This window comes from Asterias amurensis, chromosome 15, assembly GCF_032118995.1.
Source record: "Asterias amurensis chromosome 15, ASM3211899v1".
NCBI classification, from domain to species: Eukaryota; Metazoa; Echinodermata; class Asteroidea; order Forcipulatida; family Asteriidae; genus Asterias; species Asterias amurensis.
In genome coordinates this window covers 10,025,301-10,046,671 of record NC_092662.1, presented here as the reverse complement: position 1 = coordinate 10,046,671, position 21,371 = coordinate 10,025,301, and the positions used below count along the sequence as shown (strand labels likewise).

Sequence of the window (21,371 nt, the reverse complement as noted above, 5' to 3'; positions counted from 1 at the left end):
ATGTCGAGCGGGAGCCGCAGTACAAGAATTTGCACAAAACAAACAAACATTGCAAAAACGCGTACAAGTGCGCAAACGGGAATACTGAATGAGACGGGAACAAAACTAATTCGACTGACAAACAATACGAAACAGGAAAAACAGGACGAGAAAATAATAATCAGGACGGAAAAGAATTAACGAGGCGGGGGAAATAATACGGGAAAGGACAACAGAAAAGGGACTAATAAATGATATGGGACAGGAAGCAAATAAACTGAACGTGAAAAAAAAAAAAAAACGAAACGGAGTACACTCTTTGCTTAGCAGTTAAGATTGATACAAAGTTAAGATCAATCTTAGTGGTTTGTGAAATAAAAACAGCGCGAAAATCTAGCGGGACCCGCACGCAGAGCGGGTTTCCCGCTAGTATACATTTAAAACAAATGTTTGACCCAAAACTGCAAAAATACAACAAAGAGGGGAGGGGAAGTCCGATTCTTAACTTGTAAAAAAATGTTCACCAACTCGAATGCCGCCAAAATTAAAAGATGGAATACGAACATTCCACCATTTAAAAAAAATCTTTGTCCCAAAACTGCAAAAGTATAACAAAGAGGGGAGGGGAAGTCCAACATTTTTATCTTGTAAACTAGAACAGCGAAGCTGCCATGGCGAGCTGCTGATCACCTAGCCTTGCTCAAGGCAGTCGAATTATTCACTCTGAAAAAAGACCGCCGCTGTATAAAAACCCACCCGTATACACAGGCGAATGTGTGTAACCACATCGCACGACACGACTATCAGCATGCGTCGGCCGTCAGGGCGACAGCCTTGTAGGTTCTGTGTTGAACCCACTGACCTCATTACTATAATAAGCGCGAACAAAGAGTTCCCACGGTCAACTCATTACCATAATGCCCGCGAAAGACGAGACATGTTTACATCACACCACACCACGAGTGCGAATGACTTGTGCACAATAGTCGTACGGTGTGGTTAAGCGATGTGACGGTGTATACGGTTGGGCTGTGCGGTGTGAAATACACACAGTAAGCACAGTGTATATTACATGTATATATGGGTGGGTTTACAGCGGTGTCTTTTCGGACTGAATAATGTGACTGCCTTGAGCAAGGCTACTGATCACCAGATATAACCAATGACTACCAGAAAAACCAATCATTTGATCAACTGATGGTCAAAGTATGAAGTAATGGCCATTTAAGGTTGTCATTGCTTTAGCTCATTCAACTAGAACCAGTGATCTTTGAGTTTTATCTTTTCTATTACATGTAAGTAGCAATATTTGATTAGTGTTTTGCAAGAGGCCGGGGTGGGAATCCATACCCCTTCAAGATTTTGATCATCTTGCCTCTGTGGATGGAGTCGAAGGCCTTTTTGAAATCTAGTAAGGTCAGTACAGCCGGCAGTTTGTTGTTCTTTACTTCCTCGATAATACGTCGGAGGGCTAAGATCTGTGCGACAGTAGAACGTTTTTCTCTGAAACCGTTTTGATTGTACCTAAGTTTAGGGTCAATGGCTGCTCTAATTCTATTCAGGATCACAGTTTCTCAACACTTCCGGGGGAATGTCATCTGGGCCTGCCCTTTTCCCCTGCTTGAGGGAGTATTTGACTTTCCTTAGCTCTTCCATCGAGAAGGGGCCATCATCAATGGCAACATTCGTGAGTACCAGTCACAGAAGGAGGATCTCCCAGCAGATTTCTGAAGTGGGTGAACCATGACTTTACGCAGTTTTCTGGCATGTCTCCCTTGACTTGTCCTGCTTTTGACCTCTTCCTGCCACTGACCTCGTTGACTATTCTCCATGCCTCACCATATTGCTTGCTCTCAGGAGCTACCTCTACCTCCTTGATTCTAAGTGCCAATTCTTCCTCTCTCAGCCTTTCATACACGTCAAATAGCTGAGCTTTGGCCAACTTGAGGCTTTTCTTGAGCTGTATATTCTTGCTTCGGATGTAGGCATCATGTTGTTCCTCAACTATCTTTCGTGCTGCAATAACTTCTGGGTGATCAGGGCAGAATTGTGACTTCTTTTTACTTGATTCACCTTAGGCAAGCTCTTCTTTGCCTCTAAGTTGGCCACGATGAAGTGCTGGTAAAGAGATGTTGCATCCTCCTCTCTTCTTAACTCTCCTTGCTTGTTCTCTTCCTCCCTTTCTCCTTCGTCTTCTCGTTTACTCCCAAGCACATGGAAGCGATTAAGCACTACCACTGTGTACTTTGCCTGTAGATCAGGACGGGAGGAAAACGCCTTCCAATCAACCTTCTCCTTGAAGCCTGTGGTCTTGGGTTGTCTTAGGCTAAGCCTACATGTAACTTGCATCGATACAACCCTGTGATCGGAGGCCACTGTCCTGAAGCTGCTGTATGCCTCAGCGTTTAGCACACTGTTGCGCCACTTTCGTCGAACAAGAATGAAATCCAGTTGGCGACGGTCTTCTGTGCTAAGACAATCATGGGGCACGCATGAGCGGCCCTCTTGGGGCACGCATGAGCGGGCTCTAGGGGATGGCCTCCCGAGGGCGCTATTAGCAACTTCTTAGCGATCGTACTTGCCGGTCTAGGAAATATGCAAATGTAGTCTTTCACTGTACAGGTAATGTATGAGCGATGTAGACATGAAAAGATTTACATTTTTGAAACCATCCATGTTTGAAGGTGACCTCTTGAAATTTTTATTGTTTTATAGCTTTATCAACAGAAAAAGGTGTCATACTCAAGAAGTCAATTTGTGTATGAATCTGCACCTCGATTTATATGCATACATTAAAAGATCTTCAACTCACCTTGTCAATGATTGACTGCATGTGTGATTTGTGGTTGAGATCACCATACAATAGTGAGGACCATTGTTCTGGTGATATACGCAATCCTGCCTCCATTGCTATCTGGACAATCTGGGCATCATGTTCTCTACGAAGAGCATCATAGTTACGGAACTGTTTAAAAAAAAGAAAGCACAAACATTTTAGTTTGCATCAAAATGTTACAAGATGGCCATAATGCATTTCGAAAGAGCCTTCAATTGGTAATTAATGTCTAAAAAACAGTATTTATTATTAACTTTAACCAAACATTGCAAAATAAGCCTTAAAGATACTCCAATTTAAAAACTAATAATAATCCAATGAATGTTTCTGTGGGGAAAGACTATACGTTAATTTCCATGGGGTATGGAAGAGTAAGCACAACATTCAAACAAACTCTCATATCGGGTTAGTCATACCTAAATTGTGTGTGTCTCTGTTACACCCGTTACTCCTTTATATCTTGTTGAGTCAAACTTTGTATAATAAATTTTCACAAATAACTGATGGCCTTTTCATATGGAAGTTTCAAAATAAACACCATGGTTGTGCTCAACTGAAATAATACCTTTTTGATGTGTATGGCAAGGCTAAGTGACAGGAAAAAAAAATCATGTGTGACAGTATTTGCTTTTTTGTGTGTTGCATGACATTAAGAGGCATTTGTACAAAAATTTAGAAACTTGTGATGCCCCTGAAAACAGAATTGTTTTAAGATCATTGATTGCACCAATACCTTTCACCACTGAAAGTTTCATTGTAATTGCTCTTCAGGAACTACTCGCGTTCGACGGCCTTTTCACGAGGCCAGGACAGTAACCAGGATTTTTTTTTAATTTTTGTCCTTTTTTTTTAAATTATTTTTTAATTTTTTTTTATTATTATTATTATTATTATTATTATTATTATTATTATTATTATTAAATTGCGATTTGGACGATCTTTCCCCTTAATTTCTCCCCTAAATAAAAGTGTTTTTATCAACAGCAAACTTTATGGAAATTAGTATGTAAAGGTTTTATAGAAATGGCTAGGCATGAGAATCTTCCGGTTTTAACTGGAATTCCGGTGTTTTCCCTTTCAAATTTGTGGTCTTCAAGGTTAGTGTGAATTTGATATACATGTATAAAACAATTTTGTGGGGCGGGGTTGGTTGTATGGAAACAGCTAACAGGTCGGAACAGCTAACAAAATATCATCATGAAAACAATACCTGTTAAGACAATACATGTAGGTCGGAACAGCTAATAATAAAAACCTTCACGATAAATTGCTAATAACATTAATAGCCGCAATGTACTTCCCCTTCATCAAAAAGGAGACCGAAGTTCTTGCAAAAAAACATTGATTATACAAACTGTAAAACCACTTTGCTTTGCCAAAGTCCACATATTATAGCCATACCAGGGTCTGGTTTTGGGGTGTTTTTTTTTTTTTTTTTTTGGGGGGGGTGGGGGGGGAGCAACGGCTAGAGGGGGCGATAGATGCAGTAGAAAACAGGGTCAAAGGTCACTCATTAATATAAGATGTGGTCACAGCTGTTACAGTACATAGCTTACTGGTTATTTGGTGCAAAATATCAAGTTTAAGAAAATAAAAAATGCAACAGACAGGAACTGTGCTTTGAGATTAACTCTCCCAAAATCCTGCCTGCACAATCTCTGGAATGGTCACCCCCTGAAAGAGAGCTAAGATGTAGTCACGCTCCCTGCTTGGTGAGCTCCGATGGGAACCCGGTTAGCCTTTGGCGCTTGGTTCGGAGCCTTTGATGCCTTTCGCATCATCTTTGATGTACTCGAGGCTTGCAGAGAGGATCTACCCATAGCCAGCGTAGATGCCATTCGCATCTGTGGTGGCTGAGATTGAACCTGGGTGGATATTCATCCGTTCGCGTCTGTGTCAGCCTTCGATGAACCTGAGACGCTATTTCGCACTGTCAGCGGTTTGCCTGGCAGAGCTGAAGCTGACCGGTTTTCATATGCTCTACTTGGATGACCAGGCATTGACCCCAGTTTGGCTTGCAGAGAGGGTCTACCCATAGCCAGGAGATGTTATTCACATCTGTGATGGCTGAGATTGAACCTGGACGGAAATTCAACGCCGTAAACGGTTCTTCATGAGCTGGTAGAATGGGTATGGCCTAGGAGATGCATGTCGCACCTGTGGCAGCCTTTGTGGAACCTGAGACGCTTTGCGCCATTAGTGGTTCGCCTGGCAGAGCTGACGCTTGCTGGTTTTTATATGCTCTACTTGGAGGACCAGGCATAGACCCAAGTGACTGAGTAGCGGCAGGCTGTTGTAGTTTATGTTACGCTCATAGCTTCAACAATCCACATAGCAGAAGTAGTTGCAACGGCTGCATGGTATGGCAGAACTGTCATGATGAACAGCTGCATTGCGTCACCCCACAGCCCTTTCGTCCGATCAATATAAAACTTTAGAATGTGGACAGGGCAGCTTGTCATCCTACATGTAGATGCTTGAAAAGCGTGTTAATCTTGGACAAAGATATCTGGGGGTGAAAAATTTGGCGACTGGTTCTTAGTCAAGAAGCCGAAGTGTGGAGTTAGTTGAACGCCCCCTGGTTCCCAGCGCAAGTGGCCTGGTTTTAAGAGCGTGAAATTTACTTCTAAGACGGGCCATGGAGGTCGCTAGCAGAAAGACTGTTTTTACTGTCAGCAAATGAAGGAACAGGATCCAGCTGGTTCAGAAGGAGACTTTGACCACTGAGAAGTAAGCTGCAGAGGTCCCACGAAGAAGTAAGCCTTTTGGTGCGTGGTCTGTCATCGAACATGCCCTCCAAAAGGTGTGAAATGGAAGTGCTGTTTATAAAGGTTTGAGTTATAGCCAAGCCTTCCGAGTAAGACACCAATGACAGATCTGTGGTCAGGAATGGTTGTAATTTGAAGGTCTGAGCGAAACAGGTGAAGAAGAAAAATCCCCATCCCCTGTTATATCAATCAATCAATCAATCGTTAAATTTAAAAGGCGCTAAGCCAACAGTCATTGCTCGTAGCGCCGAACTGTAAGCTTTTTGAAAAAGGATGAGATTTTATAGATGCAGAAGGGGGCTGAATACCTTCTAGCTGCACCATTTGATGCAATGTTGCAAGGTCCCTTGCAGCCCTGTTGTTTGATCCGTTGTAGTACTCAAGGTAGCAGGGAAAATGGGAAAAAGATGGACCCCAGGAGGACTGTCCAATCGAGCTCAGGGATGAGCGTGTCGTGTACAAAGCGTTGGAAGCTTGTGATTGAGATGGGATGCAAACCGGTCTATGTGAGGCGTGTCCATATTATTGAAAACTTGTAGGAACTTCCTGTGGAGTTGTCTGTCTTTATAAGGACTATACGATATATGATGAAGAGCCCCTAGAGTAGATGTGAAGTAGCTTTTCTGTAGGTGACCAAGTTCCCACCACTGAAAAATTCGTCCAGGTTGGCCCCACAACACGACAGTGAGGCATCTGTATTTAGAGTCACTGATGGAGTGGGTGGCGGTGATGTTGAAACCACAGGGAAGATTCTAATAAAGAATGTACCATTTGAGATGGGATTGGATGAGAGAGTTGACCGGAACTGGTTTGGTTAAAGTGTAAAAGAAAAATCTGAGTTTCCGACGAACTCCCATGTTTTTAATAATAATCGCCGTTAAGGGACGTTTCCATATACAACATTTTTGTCTGTACTCCTTGCCGTTTTGGGACTTTTGAGTATTCGGGAATTTTTTTTAAGGAGAAGACGTCATTTCGAACTGAATGTTTTCAATAATATTGCTGTTGTGGGACGAAAGCAGTTGGCTTGAATTTTATTTCAACAGTAAGAATGTCCATACTCCGTCTTCAATAAGTTGCCGTTTTGAGACATTGATAACAATTTTTTTAAAGGGTAAGAAGGTCCAAACTCCGTCTGTAATTGCTGTATGAGACGACCCAGTATTGGAGAAAAAATAAAAAGCATGTCCAACGAATCCCATGTTTTTTTAATAATAATCGCCGTTGTGGGACATTTTCATGTACCAAAATTGTTTTTATTGTAAAAATGTCGGTAATCCGTCGTCGTTAATAACAAATTAGAGTATTTGGGAACAATTTTTTAAGGGGAAGACGTCAGTTCAAACTGAATGTTTTCAATAATATTGCTGTTGTGGGACATTTGTAGTTGGTTTTAATTTTGCTTCAACAGTAAGAATGTCCGTATTCCGTCGTGAATAACAAATTGCCAATTTTGGACTTTTGTGTATTTTGGAAAATTGTATTCCAACAGTAAAAAATTTCCCTACTGTGTCTTTTAATAAGGTCCTAACTCTGTCTGTAATTGCCGTATGAGACGTTGGAGAAAAAAACAATGTAGTTTTTTGATTAGTAGAATATCCAACGAGCTATGTTTTAATAATAATCGCTGTTGTGCGACATTTCCAAGTACAGTGTTTTAATTGTAAAAAGGTCAATACTCCGCCGTGAATAACAATGCTCTTTTGGGACTTGGAAGACGTCAGTTAGAACTGGATGTTTTCAATAGTTTTGCCGTTGTGGGACATTTACAGTTGGCTTTACCTTTTTTTCAACAGTAAGAATGTCCGTACTCTGTCTTTAATAAGTTGCCGTCAATTTTTGTTGAAGGGTTAATAAGGTCCGAACTCCGTCTGTAATTGCCGTATGAGACGTTCGAGTATTGGAGAAAAAAATAATGTTGTTTATTAATTAGTAAGAATGTCAAAACGAACGCCCATGTTTTTAATAATAATCGCCGTTGTGGGACATTTCCATATACAAAAATTAATTTTAAACTATTGAGTATTTGAGAACAATGTTTTTTAATGGTAAGAAGGTCCGAACTCCTACTTTTGATAATATTGCCGTTATGGGACATTTTCATATTGGACAAAATATTGTAAAAGTGTAGAATGCCCGAAGTTGTTATTGTTACAATTATATATTATTGCCGTTAATTTTTTATAAGGTTCACTTTCGTTACAAAGTTGACCTTGCAACAAGGGAGATTTTGCAGGGCAGTCACTATCACTCAGGGACCTATATGTGCATGTATTTTAGAATTACATTCAGCATAGAAGATACAAAGTTTCCACATCAGTATTCCAAACTTGAACCAGGGAGAGTCGTCAGCTCTGATGGTTAAACGCAAAAAGCATATAATAATTGTAAGTAATATCCTGCTTCTGTCAATGATGGCTCATTGAAAACGGATCGGCATACGACAATAAATGTTGATGTGGCTGGGAATGCTGGCAACCAGTAGTGGCTAGTGTATCATTAGAACACCAGATAAGACCCACAGCAAGTGCATCACAGACAATGCACACCAGGAGGTGTTTAAATACAGCGTGGGGGGCCCCCATTGTTTAATCACCACTTGGCTTTGGGACCCAGCTAAACCACAAGGTGCGAATGCAGCTTTATATGTGGGAAGGAGTTGTTGGTGGTGGGGTTTATGAGAGGGTAAATTATCATACTGGTAGTCACAGCCCATGGGAGTTTTTCCAATGAGTACCATAAAACAGGATGAGGGTCGTTTCAAATAGGGCATAGCAGGGGAAAGTATTGAGTGCTGGCTAATTTATATTAAAAATAGAGCGTAGTGATGAGCGAGCGCAGCGTTTTCACCAACTGAACGTTTTTAGTGGGTGCAACGATGTGTTATAAAGTACTATTATTGTATCTGTTAAAAAACACCAGGCCTCTAATTACGAAACACATTTCAAGGCACTCCCACTTTGGCCTTGGAGTAAGCCAAATTTCGGGGGCACTAGATAGTAGTACCATACTGCCAAAAATGAATTTAAAAGATATACTCCGACATCCCTATGTTCCGACAACTCAATCTATATTCCGATACCCCTATGTTCCGACACCCCTATATTCCGACACCCCTATGTTCCGACACCCCTATATTCCAATGACCCAAACACCCCTACGTTCCGACAACCTGCACCAATATTTTGTGTTACGTGTTAGCCGTTTTTTAAGAAAAAAGGTGCGACTTTAAAGACACTACACCTGACCGCAAATGAGTCCATAAATGTACCGGTAACCTATCTTTATGTAGTCCCCAGAGGAGTTTAATTAATTGTATGAAAAGTGTTATTCTGCTATTAAAAAATAGCAACTTTGGTTTATTTAGAAGAGGACTGAGTAAAGGTTGTGTAAGGGTTTTTGTAAACACTGGTTCAATCACATGCTTACAAAAACCCTTACACAACCGCCTTTAATTGTGTTTCTCTGAAAAAAAGATTGTGCAGGGTCAGATATCTTGGAACCCGCATAGCTTACTACGGAAATACATGTGCAACTTTCCAGCTGGAATTATTGGTATCCGGGGATATCAATCCAAACCCTGGCCCACAGCCAAACCATGCCAAACTTCAAGTTAAAGTACACCCAAAAGACAGGCTAGTTTACAGTCTTGAACATCTAACCGAATTAAATACATCTTCTGGTCATACACGGCGACCCTTACCAAGATTGAGCACAGAACTTTGGAACACAATCATCTCTCTTGGAATAAACTTCCATCACCACAAGAAGCGTCGGGGTAAAAGAGACGGAAGACGTATAAAACTAATAGCTGCCACCCAGACAATATGGTACAGAAAATTCCTGTCTGTAAATCAACACGAAACACAAGCCAGAAATTATCATCATCATATTGTGACTTTCCACAAAAGGCACATTTGACCAACCTCATACCACTGCACCGTGAACTCTACAACAAATTAAATGTAAGCTGTTGGAATGCTCATTCAGTCCAAAACAAATCTGCTCTGATCTGTGATCACATTATGGACAAGAATATTGATGTCATGTTCATAGTAGCAACCTGGTTTCACAGTGACGACCCAGTGGTTATCTCCGAATGTACACCTCCTGGCTTTACATTCCTTAATGCACCATGTGATGGCAATGACTCTCATGGCGGTTTAGCTGTCATCTTCAAATCTACACTCAAACTTTCTTTGGCAAATAATATTGTCAATGCCAGACCTACATTTGAACTTGCTTGCGTTACTGACCCTACCAAACATGCAATCTTCATGGTCATTTACCGCCCACCTCCCTCAGCCAGAAATCGCCTAAAAACTTCCGACTTCTTGAATGATTTTGAAGAATTTTTGGGTGAAGTTATCCTCCTCACCAACAGAATCATCATGTTAGGAGATTTAAACATCCATGTCGATACTCCCAGTAAATCAGATGTGTCTCAATTCCTTACATCACTCAGTGATTGTGGTGTACACCAGCATATCAATGGACCTACACATAAACTAGGTCACACCCTTGACCTCATCATCTCGCGGCCATCAGCTGATCAGACCCGGCTTTTCGTTCCTAGAACTAGACGGAAAGCTGGGGATAGCTCATTCTCCATAGCTGCCCCTCACCTATGGAATGAGCTCCCCGCGGGTCTGAGAGAGGCGATCTCGTTGTCCCTGCGGGTCTGAGAGAGGCGATCTCGTTGCCTGTATTCAAAAGCCTCCTCAAGACATTTCTTTTTCCCCACCCATCCTAATTTGTTTGTTTTTCTTTTGTTGTCATAGTCTCATGTCAAGCGGTCTGTTCTCCGCAGAGCGCTATATAAATGCTTCGTATTATTATTATTATTATTATGATTAGAAGATGGTCTTGTCCAAGACAGCGGAGTTGCTAATATTCTGAACTCCGACCACTTCGTCTTAAGCTGCACGATCAATTACAAGACACCCGACTGTGTAAAGATTACGTCGAACTCGAGAAATTATCGTAGTATTGATTTAATGATTCCTTCGCCATCGATCTTTGCAACGCTTTCCAGTGTTTCCCATATGACAGTGATCTGGAGAACCAGATCATGTTATACAACAAGACAATAGTTTCTGTCCTGGATAGTCACTGTCCAGTCACCGCCCGACACCACAGGTTCAAATCGCACCCTGCTTGGTACACCAACGAAATTCACCTTGCAAGACGTACTAGACATAAACTCGGATGGAAATGGACAAAATCACGAAATCTTGCTGATCACCGCCTGTACCTGGATGAAATCCATGCCTTTACAAGACTTACAAGAAAAGCAAAATCACACTACTATACCAAACAACTCTCCACAGCAGACATGAAAAACGTTTTTCAAGACAGTGAACACTCTCCTCAACAGAAACATTCCTGCCCTTCCAAACGCCAACTCCGCCAAGAATCTTTGTGACAGTTTTAGTAATTTCTTTGATGTCAAAATCACCAAAATCAGGGATAGCATTATTTTAGCTCAATCCATCTGCAATAACCCATCCTACTCCATATATGTAGTTCCTGATGAGTTTCATGAATTCAACCTGGCAGATTATAATGAAGTTCAGAAAATCATAATGAATTCCAACAATAAATCTTGTATATTAGACCCACTTCCAACTTGGCTACTAAAACAAAATGTGTGCACGATTGTTCCTGTACTATTATCCATTGTTAACACATCTTTGTCCACAGGAACCTTTCCTACAAATTGAAAAGATGCTGTGGTTACTCCGCTACTGAAAGGCCCTTCCTTGAACAAAAATATTCTCAAAAACTATAGGCCAGTTTCAAATGTTGCTTTCCTGTCTAAAGTAGTTGAGAAAGTTGTTTTATCACGTGTCACTGAACTTATTGCCAATAATAACCTGCATTGTAAATTTCAATCAGCTTACAGGTCTGGCCATAGCACCGAGACGGCTTTGTTGCGGGTCAAAAGTGATATAATGGATGTTATAACACCCCTTGCAAGTATTCTGCCTGCTCATTGGTTTAGAGCGCGTCACATGACATGTCTTAGTTTTACTAGACGACGGCCGTGTGATAGTGCGTCGGTTTGCCATGCGCTAGTCCGAAGACTAGCACACGGCGCCGTGCGCTAGTCCGACAGACTAGCACACGGCGTGCAGTACCCAGACGTCCGTTGCGTGTACGAGGATGATAAATTAATAGTCTGTAACCATTTCGGATTGCACGACACTACATGCAACACAGTAAGTAAAAGTGTTTGCAATCTGTATTTGCGTCGTCCGTGGATTGTAGCATTCAGGTCTGTAACTTAATAATAATAGTACAGTATTTAGAAATGTTTGGGGTGTTATAAAACAAATACTGACTGCTTTTACTCGTGCAATGGTTAAAAACTATGACTCCCTCGGTGATCCCCGGAGCATTCTATTTTCCCTCAGCTTCGCCTCGGGATAATAGAACGCTCCGGGGATCACCTCGGGAGTCATAGTTTTAACCATAGCACTCGAAGCAGTCAATATTTGTATACTATTGACAATCAGCAGGCCGTCTTTGTGGTGTTGCTGGACCTGTCAGCTGCATTTGAAACAATAGATCCTGATATTTTGTTAATAAGGGCTTAGAAGTAGCGTCATTGACTGGTTTAAGTCTTACCTTTGTAACAGAACTTGTAAAATTAAGATAGCTAATGAGTACTCCTGTTCCAGAACGCTTACTTATGGTTTACCACAAGGCTTCCTGTGTTGGGCCACAATTGTTTTTGTTTTATACTCGCCCAATTGCAGATATAATTAATCATCAACCTGGGGTCAGATTCCGCAATGACTATGTCCCAACATGTTTCTTCAATCTGCAAATCTGTCAAATTTCATATGAGAAACCTGTCAAGTGTACGAAGCTTGATAGATGAAACAACATGTCATTTGTAGGTATCGGAGGTGAGCTATTTTCTTTAATAGAAATATCATGCAGTGATTGTAATCAGAGACGCCTAACCACCTGGTCAGTCAAGTTTTCCAAAAACGTCAGCAAGAAGAACTTTATAAACTTGTTTTTCAAATACATGTAACACTCAATTCCCACCCATTCGCCATGCCTTCATCAACAAACTTGTTAGCTTTTGGCCTTGATCGTGATCAATGATACATTGTCTTGTGTGTTGTCATTTTTTATTTCAAGCTGTTTCAATGTTTGCTGCTGCATCCCACAAGTAAAGCATTGTAAAAACTCCAGAGCCAGACTCTATAGAACCAATACCTGTACATTTTGCATGGTCTGTATCTGGACTGAATCTTATCATAACAACATATGTAGAGTATCGCGGAGCCAGACCTAATCCTTTTTTAAATGCATTAGTTTATATCTAACTCACCCAGAATGTTTGCACATCGATGTGTGGTGGCAAACTTATGGCAGAGGGACTAATCTTTTGACAGAAAACAATCTGGATACATCTTTAATTTACAGTACAAGTAGATTGTCTTTAAAAAAATTCATATTTTCAGTTAAATAATTAATACTTTGGCAAGAATATTTAATAAGTAAACTAATTTATTTCACAACATTGGACCAGCGGTGCTTCAAGGGGGGATCCAACCCGCCGTTAAAAATATTTTTGACGTTGTCCATTAACTATATTGAGTTAAATTAGTTTTTAGTTTAACACTGAACCACTTTGGGTTTATCTTTAAGCACGGTGTGTGGACAGAATAAAAAGTACCACATCAGGTTTTAAAGACAATGGACACTATTGGTAATTGTCAAAGACCAGTCTTCTCTCTTGGTGTGTCTCAACATGTATGCATAAAATAACAAACCTGTAAGAATTTGAGCTCAATTGGTCGTCGAAGTTGCGAGATAATAATGAAAGAAAAACACCTTGTCACACGAAGTTGTGTGCTTTCAGATGCTTGACTTCGATACCTCAAATTCTAAATTTGAGGTCTCGAATTTCAAATTCGTGGAAAACTACTTCTTTCGCAAAAACTACATTACTTCAGAGGGAGCCGTTTCTCACAAAGTTTTATACTACCAACCTCTCCCCATTACTCGTTACTAAGAAAGGTTCTATGAAAATAATTATTTTGAGTAATAACCAATAGAGTCCACTGCCATAATTTACACCATATATGACCCTGACTTGTGTAAGTTTAAGGTCACTAAATACTTAATGCCTTGGACGACCATGGTATGACCATTGTACAACATCCACAATGAGGAACCTTGACCAGTATATAGAAAGACTTGGAACAATTTCAGAGGAGTACATGTGTGTAAGTATACAACAAATGCAAATAATTTGTTTGCTATGCTCAAATGAGTAAGAAACCAGACTGATGAGTTAAGCACATAATTTTGTACGTTGTTGCAGGAGCACTAAACCCAATGACATAATAATAATAACTTGGGGGGCTAATCATCCTTACTCGCCCGTATAAGTTTCCGGCTTAGGCCTACTTTTGCTTAAAACAGAAAAAAATATGATTTCAAGTTCAATAAACCATGATGAAAACAATTATTTTACAACAAATGTTGTTGAACATCATAACATTTAACATGTAAATTGTAGAAATCGGTCCCTATAAACAGTACACAATGCCCTGGATTGGGCGATTTGAGCTACAAAAAGTGTTTGTTATGAAGTAAATTTAATTGGTTGGAAAGATGTTTTAAAAGTATAATGTAATGACTGCAAAAAATGCCATTTGTGTGATTTTCTTTATACTACGTGAACTAATACTGTTCGCAATTTTGGTGAAGTCAAATTTTTGACTCCACAAAATGGTGTTTGATTTTTCCCGAGGGAGGAAAACCGGATGGTCTGGAAAACCCTTGTGGAACCAACGCACAACTCAACTTACATATGGCCTGTCAATCAATCACATTGAAACCACTGCACTCTAGGCTGAGTAACCAGCAAATAGCAGATTGTGAATCCGTAATAGTTACGGATTGCAGATCCGTAATAACGGTTTGCAAATCCGTAAACGGAGTGCGAATGAGTAGTATAACGGATTGCAGATCCGTAATAACGGATTGTGAATCCGTAACAACGGATTTGAATTTTATGTTTTGCTGGCACTAATGGGCCTTCGTAGAATTGCGAAGGCATGGCTACAACGTGTTCGAGAAGCAGGCATGCAAGGGCGCCTTTGGCTGCCAGCCACATCAACCTATTATGACCACGGAGCACAGCCAAGATCGAAAGTGTTTGATTTTTCCCGAGGGAGGAAAACCGGATGGTCTGGAAAACCCTTGTGGCACATCAGAGAACCAACGCACAACTCAACTCACATATGGCCCTGGCTGGGAATTGAACCGGAATCATCTTGGTGAGAGGCGAGCGCTTTACGCACAAGCCAACCATGCCACCCAAACTTGGGTAAAGATTCTTAAGTCAGAGATCTTTGCCGTTTTTATTTTATTTTGTAAAAGTTGTTGAAGCTTACTTCACATGTACAAGTACATGTCAGTGTTGAAGCCGCCTGGACTATAAGCCGAGAGTGTGATGGAGGCCTGAAAATCAATTCATTAGCCACTGCTTATGGTTTGAAAATTACGGTAGATAGATCAAGCATTTGTCAAATTGTAGGTTACACTATGTTTGGTTGTCCCTGGAACAAACAAGTATACTTTTAGATGGATGTACATCGGCTCTTAATGTACCACTTGTTTAATCACAATGTTGAGTTTGAACTGAGAACATTTAGAAACAAGGCTCGTTTAACTTGTTCACCAGCAGTCATCTCGAGATTGAACATAATAATTTGTAAAAATAAAGTTAATTTGTATTAAAGATTTTGGGGATGGTGCGTATAGATAAAAGTGCCGTACACATACATGTAGAACACAGTCGCTTCACAATTTACAAGAACTTGCCAATATTTAACATCGCATCATTACCTCGGGAGTTATACAACTTCAAGAAGTGCACCATTAATGCTGCGTCACGTGACCCCCAATAACATCATTGATCTTAAACTTCACACATAAGATACCTGTGATAACACACAACTTCACCACACACATCTTCAAAAAGTCCATTTTGAAGAGTTTTAAACTTGCCGCTAGAGGGCGCTGATTGATATTGTGACGTCATCACTATTTTTTTTTAACTACCCACCCTTGCCAGACACTAACATTGTTAAAAGTAACTTCATAACTTTTGTCACTTTTGAATTAGAGGGCACATCCGGTTGCGACCGGAGGAAGAGGTCATGTGAGGTCACGCACATGAAACAAAATGAATACCTAATTTATCTCTACCCAATTCCCGCAAACAGCAACCTACGGTCTGTTGTGCTGATTTGATATAGAATTTTCAAATCTTTAAGTTAATTACGTTTAGGGACGAATTCAAAATTTAAAAAGCGGTAACTCGGGGGCAATTTAAGAATCCCCCGAGGTAATACAGGGTAAACACAGCCTTGCATACGAACAATAGAGACATGAATAGAGTCATGAATATCCGTGAGCACATGCTGGGTCAACTTAGTCATGGATGGGCAACCGGGATACAAAGAGAAACTTAACAAGAGGCCAGATTTGCGTTTGGGATTATGACAGCAAGGGATTATCGGATTAGTGACAGCTGCCTGGCTGCTCCAATAAATGTTCTACTGATCCATTAACAAATTATGATTATAAATGATTAGTCCAAACGTTGTTATTTTAGATGTCTCGAATCGTTCTTGTCCGCCAAAGTTTTCTTTAGTTCATTTTTGGAGCGGTTAAAACGATACCCAACAATATTTTATTGCAGGTTGTGTGTTCATTACCATCGCATTAAACATACATGTATTAATTTGGATATTTTTACGTGCATGATATCTGGAGCTGTGCTTGACACGGGTGCCGCGTGCACCTCAACTAAAAGGCTAAGATACGTGCTGATTGATGATCTATTTTGGATGTAAAAAAGAAGATAAAAACGAACGGGGAAAAAGCGAAGCCCGCAAGAAAAACGCGGAATGGGAAAATTAAAACAGCGGAAAGATTTCACTGGCCTGATTACCTTTCATCAATGAAAGTTTCATTGCAATTGCTCTTTGGAAACTATGCAAAAGGGCAATTCCATGGTCAGTCGCATTAGACTTTTCTGTGTCATTTGTTGATCTTGGTTCTAGAAGTTCCATGTTACATGTAGATATTCTTTCCACTAAGTTTATAGACTGATTTGTACTTGACACCCAAGGCTTTGAATTGATGATATTAGAAATGTTGTGAGTTTTGTGCTCTGGATGTTACAACCTTGTAAAAAGTGGTCAGTCGCATTACACAAAAAAAATTTGGTAAAAAAAAAAACTTTTCATAAATAAAAAAGTTCCTCAACCAAAAAGCTTGCGAAAGTATTACTATATATGTAACACACAACTCTTATACATGAATAAATGGTCAGCAACTTTTAGATGCCAAAAACCATGGTCCGTCGCATTACGGTCAGTCGCATTACAGTTTTTCACTCAATTTAGCCACGCCTACATGGGTTCTTTTTTGGCAAAATTGGGTTCATTCCTTGTCAACAACTAAAATTAAATTGGTTTCATATGTTAGCTATAACTTCTAAGTGGAAAGAAAGTTGTGACAAAAACTTGATTTTTTGGAATTGGCCAAAAGCCTCCTTAAAAGAACCATGGCTTTTTTTACTGAAAAATGCAATTTATTTTATTTTAACTTTAACAAAAACAAGAGCTGTTTCGCAGCAACTGCGCTACGAAACAGCTCAAAACAAGACACGGCTGCATTTGTGTGCACAAATGCATAGCTACAAAACATATTTCGTTAATATAAGATTATGCATGTCGTGGCCGAGCGGTTAAGAGCACCAAACTCAAGCTCTGCTGTTTCTGTTCAGCAGAGTGTGGGTTTGAATCCCTGTCGTGACACTTGTGTCCTTGAGCAAGATACTTTACTATAATTGCTTCTCTCCACCCAGGGGTAAACGGGTACCTGTGAGGGCAGAGTTGGTCATTGTGAAAGCTCAGTGCGCTACATTTTGGCGGCACAGGCTGTATACTCCCCAGGGAGCTGAGATGGTTTAAGGAATGGTTTAAGGCCCAGTGTCAGGGGTAATAATGTTGAAGCGCCATGAGTGTCACTGCGTGACGGACCTGAGCGCTATATAAGAAGCCACTATTATTCATTATTATTATTAATAACATTTTCAAATTTCTCAACTGAATTTGAAATTTCATTTATAATCAAAGCAGTTATGACCAATCCAGGCTATTTAAAAATTGAATGAAAAAATGAAAAACATCGTAAAAAATCATGTGATGACGTCATTTCACAATTCACAAGAACTTGCCAACATCTATACAACCTAATAAGTTTCTACATGATCGCATCATTACTTTGGCATGTATACAAGTTAAAAAATTGTACCTTTAATGCCATGTCACGTGACCCCAGATGACGTCATTGAGTTGAAACTTCACACCATGATGCCTGCCTGACGATCAATATGTGTGTAAATTTTGAAGTGATTACAAAAAACTTCACCACACACATCTTCAAAAAGTCAATTTTCAAAAGTTTTAAACTTGCCGCAAGAGGGCGCTCTTGTGTGGCGTGACGTCATCGAACCCTAACATCGTTAAAAGAAAGTTCATAACTTTTTTGACTTTCGAATTACAAGGCACTTCCTGTTTTGACTCGTTTCTACCGTAAGTAATCCAACCCAATCCTGCAAAAAAACCTATACCGGTCTCTTGTTGCCCATTTAATACAGATTTTCAACTATTTAAAATTTACAACTCTAAGATGACGTCACGTGACAGGTCATGATGTCATCATAACGTCATTCTTTTAGGATCATCATTGTACCATTGCCTTTCATCACTGAAAGCTTCATTGCAATTGCTCAAACAGCTAATAATAATAATTTAAAAAACTTAACAAAAACAAGAGCTTTTTGCTGCGCTGCGCTAAGAAACAGCTAAAAACAAACAAAAATTTGAGGTGTTCGGGCTGAATACCAAACACCTAATTAGATATTTTGTATTAGTCCTGTGGTTGACCCATTTTGTGTCTGAGACTTATGCAAAGTGCATCAAAAGGAGCATCAAGTCATAAAGAAACTGGTTCCCTTTCAGCTTTTTTTTATTTTGTGATGTCAATTTACTGTATGCAGTTTAGAGTGACCATGTTTACACATGGTTCACTTGAAATGAATTGTGTCAAATTACTTTTCTTTTGACACACATTCGGTATTAAGTGCCACACAAGCGCTCAAAGGTTTTTTAAAGGCATACGTGCTGAGCAGTAATTTTTGGTTAGCTAATTAGCTTTTCAGTGAATCCCTCTTAGGGGTAAGTGAAGAGAGGTATCGACACACATGATCGACAGTGGCTGCCCATGGTAGTGAGGCTGGACTCTTGGAACATTTCACAGCAAAGATTCTTGGTATCAAACAAGGTCACTTCACGGCACGCTGGACAAAGTTGGTGTCTTACATGGAGGCGTCCACTTTGTTTAGAAGTTTTTTAAAAGAACTTTCAGAGTAATAGTAGGCCAACCAAAGTGTGAAATTACACTTTGGACGGCATAGTTTGTTAATGCCTGGCATCCATGCTAGATGTATGGATCATGGGCTCGGGAAGACGATTAGGGTGGATGCCCAGCTTGATTTTGAATTTTAAGGTCATTTTGGGGTAAAAAGGTCAAAAAAGGTCAAAAATCAGTATTTTCAAAATTTGTATCAAATTTATTCACATTTGATAGATCTATCCATAAAATGTATTTTTAACTTTATGTTGTTACTACAAACCTATGTAATTAACGTATAAACTTTGACCTTGTGCACAAATGTATAGCAAAACGAAGTGTAAAAGTGTGATTATCTTGAAAAGGGTACATTTTGAGTACACCAATTGTTTTTGCACTCCCCATCCTCATTGGTGCATATATTGGTTTGAAACAACTTTTTTTGAAAGGTAAATATACCCAGGCAGTTTTTGAGAAAAAATAATAATTCAAATACCACCTTCATGTGGGGGTCTTAACGACTCATTTTAAGGTCAAAATTTCAAATAAGGCAAAAATTTTGCATTTTTGAAATTTTCACAAAATTTGACCCCAAGTGATAGATCTATCAATAAAATGTATTTTTACGTTAATGTTGACATGAAAAACGTATGTAATTAACGGATAAACTTTGACCTTGTACACAAACGTATAGAAAAGCAAAACGTAAAAGTGTGATTATCTTGAAAAGTGTACATTTTTAGTATACCAGCATTTTTTGCACTCCCCAGCTCATTGGTGCATATATATGTTTCAAACAACTTTTTTTTTGAAAGGTTAATGTACCCAGGCAGTTTTTGAAAAAAAAATAAAAATCAAATACCACCTTCGTGTTTTTATTTTTTGCGCCTAATTTTACCCCAGGCGGCAGATCTATCCATTTAATATAGTTTCATCATGAAATTGACATGCCAAGTCTGTGAAATTATGATTTCATCTTTTGTCTTGTACACAAACGTGTAGGAAAATTTAATCTTAAATTGCAGTTTTCTCAAAAAGTGCGTATCTTGAGCATAATACAGTGTTTTGCACTTCCTATCCCAGCAATGCATATAATTGTTTGAAAACAACTTTTTTTTTGAAAGGTCAATATACCGAGGCATTAAAAAAAACATACACACGCGTATCAAACTTTCTTATGTACTAAAATGAAACCAAAAGGTACTTGTATGGTATTCACGCAGAACAGTTTGACATAGTTTTACAGTTTGACTTGGTGCCCTTTGATTTGCACCCTAATAAAACTAGCTCAAATCAAGCATTTGAGATAGGGGTAGTCTTCCAGGTAACACCACTCTTTCTTTTAAGCTCATGTGTGTCTGTGTCAGTGTGAGAGATGAGACGTCCATGTATTCCTAGTTTATGCTGTGTGAAGTTTCAGTGCATCTCTTGTTGGCGGTAACATCTCCAGACACTTCTTCGCCTTATTTACCAAAGAGTTGGAGCCTGACAAGGTTGATGATTTTATACCAAGGTGCACAAGTGTTACCAAACTGCTCAATGAGAGCAAGTTCTCCATTCCGGCTGATTCCCTTGACACATATTAACTTTGCTTTTCAGAGACTTTCTTTTCCCAATGGTCAAGTAGGAGAGGCTGTGTCGCGTCATTTAAGAGCATGTAAGCTGCCTTACAGGTTGGCAAGTCTCTCAGTTACTGCACGTATCGGGTAATTAATGTGCATTTCTTTCCAAGTTTCTGACGCTTTTGAACACACAAAAGTGACATTTCTCCACCTGCAAATCACTCTTATCCTTCATTGACTGCCTCTATGCATGGAGCATCAACCGGGTGTCAGCCTGCTAAGGTGTCCTCAAAACGTCATCTCTCCTAAAGGACCATGGCTTCCGTAACATAAAGGAACCCCCGCCTGTACTATTCCTCATCTTTCCAGTAGACCCCTTGCCCTTTCTACAAAAACGTCTGACAAGAACTTGAGATCAGGTTTGTTCAATAGCCCATACCTGACGTGTAGGAGTGGAACCCCGGTCTATCGATGAACTTTCGAATTGGCTTTTTCTTTCCCATTCTCTTTGACTGTGTCATTGCCTTGGTGAGCCCTCTCCAATCTAGCGATCAAGACCAGGTTGTAGGTTCCAGTGGCAGCATTGAGCAATTGTTGCAGTAACTTTCTGTCCGTTTTGATAGGCTTTTGTACCGTACATAATTCGTTTGGTTGAAACATTTGCATTGTACAGATCAGAGAAAGTTTTTGCGCAATGTTTTCTTCAGGGCGTCACTAAAACCATCAGTTTCTTGAAGCAGACGGTGCTTCCAGATTGTTATTATA

The 21,371-nt window shown here is 39.8% G+C and overlaps 1 protein-coding gene across 5 annotated transcripts in view; it reads right to left on the bottom strand.

Moving 5' to 3' along the window:
* LOC139947836 (uncharacterized) overlaps positions 1–21,371 on the bottom strand; it is a 178,409-nt gene that overhangs the window by 134,297 nt on the left and 22,741 nt on the right. For all 5 annotated transcript variants that reach the window (XM_071945629.1, XM_071945631.1, XM_071945628.1 and 2 more), the window contains exon 5: positions 2,792–2,944. In XM_071945629.1, coding sequence (XP_071801730.1) covers positions 2,792–2,944 — 153 coding nt within the window. The remainder of the gene's footprint in view (positions 1–2,791; positions 2,945–21,371) is intronic.